Raw genomic sequence first — 8,070 nt, 5'->3', positions numbered from 1 at the left:
TTTTAGTTGGAGTCTCTGTCGCCCAGACTGGAGTGCAGTTGCCGCTGCCGGCCGCCGCAGCCTCGACCTGCTGGGCTCTGGCAATCCTTCCGCCTCAGCCTTCCAAGTAGCTGGAATATGAACTCGTGTTCGCCTGGTTTCTCCACTTGTAAAGTTACTTTCCTTTTGCTTTCTATACAATACTCTTTGAAAGGAAGTAACTATAGTATACAACTAAAAAATGTGAAGTTATGCTACCTCTGCCCAATTCTACTTTTTTTTGGTATTTTTTATTATTGAGTTGTAAAAATTCTTTATATATTCTTCTGGGTGCAGTGACTCACACCTATAATTCCAGCACTTGGGGAAGTGGAGGCGAAAGAATTGCCTGAGTCCAGGGGTGTGAGACCTTGCCTCTACAATAAATCAAAAAATTAGCCAGGCATGGTGGCGCATGCCTGTAGTTTTTTTGTTTTGTTTTGTTTTGTTTTAGTTGGAGTCTCCCAGGCTGGAGTGCAGTGGCATGCACGCCCATGGCCACCCCAGCGTTGACCTGCTGCTGGGCTCTAGCAATCCTTTCACCTCAGCCTTCTAAGTAGCTGGAGCTACAGGTGTGCACTACCACACCCAGCTAATTTTTTTATTTGTTGTAGAGACAAGGTCTCGCCAAGTTGCCCGGGCTGGTCTTGAACCCGTGGGCTCAGGCAGTCCACTTGCTTCTGCCTCCCAAAGTGCTGGGATTACAGACTGAGCCACTGAGCTCGGCCGTGTCTATAGTTTCAACTACTTAAAAGCCTGAATCGGAAGGATCACTTGAGCCCAGCAGATTGAGTCGTAGCCATAAGTATGCCACTGTATCTCTAGCCCCGGCAACAGAGTGAAACTCCTATTAAAAAAAAATTATTTACATATTCTACATAGAAAATCCCTTATCAGATAGTTGATTAGCAGATATTTTTGCCTAGCCAGTGGGTTGTCTGTTCAATTCCTTTTTTAAAAAAGACAGTCTTATTTTGTTGCCTAGACTGGTCTTGAACTTCTAGGCTTTGAAAGGAAGTGACTGTAGTGTACATCTCCAGTCCTCCTACCTCAATCTCCCAAGTAGCTAGAACTACAGGCTTATACCACCATGTTTGGCTAATTTTCTAAAATTTTTTATAGAGGCAAAGTCTATATTGTCCAGGCTTGTCTCAAACTCCTGGCCTCAATCAACTGATCCTCCCTTCTCAATCCCAAAGTGCTAGGATTATAGGTATGAACCATCAAGCCTGGCAGATTTGTTTTCTTTTTTTTTGAATTGGAGTCTCACGCTGTCACCCAGGCTGGAGTACAGTGGCCACCACAGCCTTGACCTGTATTGTGAGTCTATTAATGTTTTAAAATGGAAGCTTCTTAAGACTATGAATTAGGCATGTATCTCCGTATTGTATTCAATTGTCCAGCATTCCTCTTGAATGCTATATAACATTTAGAGAAAAGAATTTGTTGAAAGTTACCTGTTTCTGCCAGATATACTTTTGGCCCTCCATCATATTTTGCAGAGGCGCAAAGTCAGTGGTATAATGTACTAATTTCTCAATTCTCTTTTGAGTTAGATATTTTTTGTTTTTGCTGTAGATGGCATGATAAATTTCTTGAAGGTAGTAGAGTAAATGATTTTTTTAAGATTGCATACTGATTTGGATTTATTTCTCTTCTACAGAAGGGAATGTGAAGATTGCAACTGAAAGTTTACTAAAATCCTCTGAAGAAGTGCAAGGTATGAAGGTCAGTGGGACTAAGATGGATAATAATGAAGGACAGAAGAATGGCAATGTGAGTAAAGGTCTCTCAACTGAGTGCAGCAAATACCCAGGAGTAAACAAAATCATGGCCAGTGGTGAGGTTTCAGAAACCAGCACATTAGTTACCGTAGAGTCTTTAACATTTATGGACGCTGGATTAACAGAAGCAACTCCTAAAGAAAAAGAATGTGAAGAATTAAAAACTTGTCCTTCTTGGTTATCATTATTACCAGGGAACAGTGCCATTTCCAAAGTGGACAATGGGAAGGAAGAGTTGTGTAAATTAAACCTTGTCTGTGAAGCAGATGACAATCACCAACAGAATCATGGCCATGATAATGAAAAACACAGTTCTACACGTGATAGTCCCACAGTCATGAGAAACATAGTTGTTATAGAATCCTTGGAAGAAAATTCTGAAATGTCGTGTTTCACAACAAGTTTGTCTGGTCTGGAATCCGGAAAAATATCTTTACAAAAGTGTGATTTTGAAGGTGATGGATTGCTAAAGGAATCTGCTGAAAAGACAGACAATTCCTATTTTGATAGGAACAATCAAAGTAAACACTTGGTTTCTAGAGAAGAAAATGAAGAACTGCTTTTGAATTCCAGGAGTGAAAGAAGAGAGCTCTTTCTTATTAATTCCAGGCATCCAGAAAAGGAGATTAGTGGTCATTGTTGTGTTGAAAAAGAGATGGTTGATTCCTCAAAAGAAAATAGCCACAGTAACGATTACATTCAAGACAGTCTCTGTGCAGAGAGCTCTGATTCTTTAATGCCCAACTGTTTTACTGAAGCCACAGAAATAAGGTTTAAAAAAAATGATTTAAAAATTACTTTAGACAGCTTGACAAACCTTGGTAGCTTGACAAACCCTGGGGACCATAGAGAAACTTTTACTAATATGAGCCATCCAGGTGGACACTCTAAAGAAAGCAATTTTTACTCCTTGTTGCAGATTGAAGATCCAAAACAGAGAACCACTATAGAGCCCAATATATTAAGTGAAAAGATTTACAGTAAAGACTCTTACTCTTTAGTCATCATCCAGAAAAGTCTGGAAGATGACACTCAGTTAAATGAAGCATCATGTAATGATTTTCTGTTTGAAGGAAAATCCATTGTGAGTTTAATGCCAGAGAATCAGATAAGTCCTATAAATAAGATAACAAAACCTAAAAAAGATACTGCTCAGTTACCACCATCCCCAGAATTTGATTACAGACTTGAGTTAGAAAAAGCTATACAGGCCTCCCAGGATGATTGTCCACATTTAGGGGAACAGAGCATTACCTGTGAGATGAGTGAACTTTCTTGTACCAATGAACTGGTTGTAAGCAAAGTAGACAGTGAATGTGTTTTAAATCAACAAGTGTCCCTTAATTCTCAAGAATACACAAAGTTGCCAACGGACTCCCTGCTATATAAAAACAAAGAGATGCCTTTAGCAGCAAGCAAAGATGCCCAACAGAGCTATCACCCTCCATTAGAGGATGAAGCAGGTGTCATTGCTGATATTCAAACCATTCCCATTCAGACAAAAGTAAGAGACATTTCTCCACCAGGTGACAAAACCTGTGGTGCCTCTTTAAACAATCCCACTTTAGACATCAAACCAAGAAGCCTAGAGAGAGGAGAAGAAATGGCTGATTCAGGAACAAAAGTTCTACCTTCCAGGTTTCTCTCAAGTAAGAAAGAAGCAGCTGGCTTTTTTCAAGTGGTCTCTGTTGTTCAATCTCAGGATATCCATAGCTATCATTGTGTAAGAGAAAATGCACTAGAAGAAAACATATGTTCTACTTGTTTTGCTTTTGAGTCTAGCAAAATTAGCCTAAAAGTTGACTCTTTGACAAAAAATAGTGAATCTGCATCTCAGCACAGAAATCACCACTCCCAAGCGACAGGAGACTCTGTGGAAAGTAGCAGGTGTAAAGTAAGTTATGCATCAGAGGAAGGTGAACTTGATGGGAGAGAAACTAATGGCAGCCTTCCAGGAGATAAGATCAGAAACAAAATGACAGCAGGCATGTTAAATAGTAGAGTTTCAAACAAAACCATTCACGCCACCAGTCACATCAAACCCAGTGAGGAAGGGCTGGAAGGAAAGGAACAGGATATATCCCAAAAGACTGTATTTTGTGAATGTAACATCTCTGATGGTGCTCCGCAAGAACTAAAACAGTCCGCAAACATTCCAAGTCCCGAAAAATTGTTGAACCAGTCTCCTACTATTATGTTCTCCAATTTTAAAAACATGAACCAAGCAGTTGAAACTCTTGATCAGAAGGCAGCTGAAGTTCTTGACTTCCAGAGTAATCAAAACAGACCAGATGAATGCAAAAGTAAAGATCAGCCCGCTAAGGAGACGCTAGGTAGTAACCAGAGAGAAACTGTCACAGAGCCTGATGGGGTTGTCAGCCACAACCAAAAAGATTTTCTGGTTAGTTCAGGCATTAATAACTCACTATCTAGTGATAGTCCAAAGAAAGGTAATTTGAAGGGAGTCTTTGAAAGTATTTCTGGTCGTGAGGAGTCCACAGACAGTATGGTAGACATCGTCTACACAGAACGTAGTCATAAGCCGACAGAAGGTATGCTGGGCATGAAATTATCCAGAACACTTGATAGTGGTACAAGGCAACATAGACTGGTGCTCCAAGAAACCTCAAGGAGTACCTTGTCTCAGAGAGGAGAACTGAATGCTGCATTTATAGGAATAACTGACCAGTACTCAAATTTCTCAGACACCACTGCTTCTACAGTAGAATCTCTTGAAATAAAAAAATCATGTGAAGGAAAAGTATGCAGATTTTCTAAAGGTTGTGAAATAGAAAAGTATTCAGACTCTTCTGTCCATGAGATAGAGTCTATTGCAGATCATGAACCAATTATAAGAATATTAGGTAGAGTAAACAAGTCTTTAAATCATATCCATCATGAACATCAAGGTAAAGGAGCATCTCTGGGAGAAACACAAGAAATGACTGAAGGATCAAGACTAGAAATACATTCTGATCTTTGCAAGGAAAATACCTTTGGAATTTTTTTTAAAGAGTTGATGTCTTCTAGATGCCAAGATGAGAACTCTGTCTCCCTAGAGAGCCCAAAATCCATTGAGATAATGCCTTTGTGTCTGTCTTCGCAAGAAAAGTTAGAAACTAATATTAATAGTGAAGAAACTGACCTGAAAAATCCTGTTAAGCCAAAAGATGGTGAAATGCTTTGTGAAAACATAAAGGACTGCACAGTCCTGCCTGAGACGAAGGAAGAAGTACCAAGAGATATGAGTAATTCTAGTGAAGGAACCAGCATATATATCATTGTGGAAAAGAATGCTTGCAAAACTTGTCATCCTCATGAGAATTCTACTGATAGACATTTGCCTTTGACAATGGAAACAGAAACTAAAGTGAAAGGAGAAGAAGTAGAAGAATATCAGAGGGAACCACTGGGTCATTTAACTGTTGGGGAGGAATCTGAGGAGATGATTTCCAGAAAAGATGATGATGGTAATAATATGAGTGAAATTACCCAGACTCATTGTAAATGCCAGAAGATCCTTAATGATGCTGTAAAACAGCAGAGCCAGAGGGTTTTGCTGTTGCAGAAGGAAGAGGAATATATGCATCAAAAAGAAGCGCATTCGATACTGGAACGAAACACATCATCTGATATGTTGTTACACGATGTGCAAAATGAGAATGAACCTAAGGTTGACAAAAATGAGTCTACCATGATGAAAGAAATTACTCTAGCAAAGCTGGCCAAGGGCAACATTACGGCATGGATTCTGAAGTTGGAAGACCAAAAGGAAGAAAGCTTATGTCATTCATTAAAGAAGGACATGGCGTTGTATACTGGTCCTTGCCTTCCGGGTACCCCCAGGAAAGCACAGGAGCCCCACTCTGCTGAGTGTGATCAAATACATGGTGCCTTTGTGAAGAAAGGAGTGTTTCCCTTAAAGAAGTATACCCACCGAACATGTAAGAAGGTTTCCTGTCAGGAGCAAGTCAGCATGGGGAGAAAAATAAGTAAAATCAGAAGTTCTGCCTTTTTAAAGAGTTCCTCCAATCCCGTCCCCTCAAAAGCACACAGAGTTCTCAGTTCATGTGCTTTGTCTGCACCTACACGATTAGAACCTGAAACAGTACCTACCAGGAGCTTGATTAGCCACATACCAAAGCAGAAGACTACACCGTACTATCCCTTAAGGAGCCTGAATTTTAGGAAACTTACCAAAGAATCAGCCTTACTAAACAAGCTGTCCATCCTTGCCTCCAAACTGGTCCCAGCTGCAAAGACCCAGAAACTGAGATATCAGCGGTGTTCCTCTGAACTTCCAGTGGCTAAAACCTACAAGCACCTCAGATATAAAAGACTCCTGGATGGATTTTCATACAACACAATGCAGCTTAACCCATATTTGGCAGCTAGTAGATGGGATAAGAGGCCTAACAGTGAGCCCTTGGCACATTATTCTCTTGAAGCCATCAAAATGAGCTTCATAGATCTGAGCAACAAGATGCCGTCACTGCTGTTTGGTTCCAAAATCTTCCCAGTATCCTTTCACATGAAATCTGGCTCAGATTACATAACTGAGTCCTCAAGGACTTTTCCTGAGCATTGTGCTCCAGCAAGGCTTGCCTTAGGACAGGCCCCCCAGTGCCCGTCTCAACCTTCCAAGTGGACCTTTTCTTTCTTCTTATCCCATGGTTGCCCTGGGATGGCCACATTCAGGGAAGACACTGGCCTCCATAGTCAGGCATACACTCAGGCTCCTCCCCAGCCTCCAGCTCCTCTCGAAGACTATGGAGGCACTGCCATAATCCAGACCAGAGCAGATTGCTCTGTCCTTGGCCTTCACACGCTTCTAGCACTTTGTTCTCCAGGATGTTACCGAATCTGGACAAAAAAACGGAACTTCTCCAGTCACATGCCCACTATACAGAGGTTCTTTATGACCCAGTTTACCCAGGGTTTGAAAGGGTTAAGATCTCCAGCTTCCATAGCAGACAAGATCTTCTGTTCTCTACCCTACTCAGTGGGCAGAGTGCTGTCCATTTGGAGCCAGCATGGGCCTTCTGCCTGCTCCTTCGAAATCTCTGCTCTTCATTCCACTCACAGCAAGCGGCAACCAAGTCTGAGCACAACAAGCAGGTAAAATCTGTCCCATCTTCTTTGCAAATCTCCCATGTTTGCTTCCTGCCAGAGGGGCCTACTGGAAATGCAAGGCTATCTGGCATCCTCTTTTTGTCTGCATTTTCTATTTACCTTGCCAAATCTCTGCTAAGAAAATGCAACAATAATTCTTAAGTATGAACACTCCCCTAATTTTCCTGCAGATTCTACTCCTGTATTTTGCACAATTCTTTTTTCTGTCCATTTCATTCTTTAAACCATCAAGTCTTTTTAATTTTCTTTAATCCAAAAAGCCCTCACCTAGCAAAGAACAAACATCTATTACAAGTGAGACTATAAATAGTGGCAAATAATTGCTTGGAACTATGTCTTGTTCACAAAACATGATATAGGCAGCACCTAATTCAGTGTTTGTTGTGTAGAGGATAAAGAATAGGCCAGGCTCGGTGGCTCAGCCTGTAATCCCGGCACTTTGGGAGGGCAAGGCGAGTGGATTGCCTGTGTCCAGGGGTTCGAAACCAGCCTGGACAACTTGGCAAGACCTCATCTCTATAATAAATCAATAAATTAGCTGGACGTGATGGTGCACACCTATGGTTCCAGCTATTTGGGGAGGCTGAAGTAGAAGGATCACCTGAGCCCAGCAGGTCAAGGCTGCGGTGGCCCGGAGCGTGCCACTTCACTTCAGTCTGGGCAACAGAGTGAGACTCCAACTCAAAAAAAAAAAAAGAATAAATACCTTTTTAGTAAATGAATAAATTATAAATCACTAAATCTGGTTTATGAACCTCTGTTTTTCTTTGTGCAGTGCAGAGAAGTCAAAAGTTGGCATTTACCTACTTTTTAGTTTTAGGATTTATAAAATTTTGGGTAAACTGGGAAAAAGTTCTTGTGGTTTAACTGAGACTAGTTGTAAATAATTTTATCAATATCATTATATCTTCTTTTTTTTCTGTTGCCCAGGCTGGAATGCAGTGGCACGCTCACGGCCACCACAGCCTTAACCTGCTGGGCTCAGATGATCCTTCCGCCTCAGCCTTCCGAATAACTGGAATTACAGGTGCACACCATCTTACCTTGGCCTCCCAGAGTGCTGGAATTATAGGCGTGAGCCACCATGGCTGACCTTCATTATACCTTTTTTTTTTTTTTTTTTTTTTTTTTTTTT

At 41.1% G+C, this 8,070-nt stretch overlaps 1 protein-coding gene across 1 annotated transcript in view; it reads left to right on the top strand.

Moving 5' to 3' along the window:
• The window catches only part of PRR14L (proline rich 14 like), a 66,571-nt gene that overhangs the window by 29,710 nt on the left and 28,791 nt on the right, over positions 1–8,070 (top strand). Inside the window, exon 4 of the mRNA XM_008061533.2 lies at positions 1,682–6,920. Within this exon, the coding sequence (XP_008059724.1) occupies positions 1,682–6,920 (5,239 nt within the window). The remainder of the gene's footprint in view (positions 1–1,681; positions 6,921–8,070) is intronic.

The sequence above is a fragment of the Carlito syrichta genome, unplaced genomic scaffold (assembly GCF_000164805.1).
Source record: "Carlito syrichta isolate Samal-C Ts95f unplaced genomic scaffold, Tarsius_syrichta-2.0.1 Scaffold305313, whole genome shotgun sequence".
NCBI classification, from domain to species: Eukaryota; Metazoa; Chordata; class Mammalia; order Primates; family Tarsiidae; genus Carlito; species Carlito syrichta.
The sequence above is the reverse complement of the archived record's forward strand: the minus strand, read 5'-3'. Positions and strand labels throughout refer to the sequence as shown.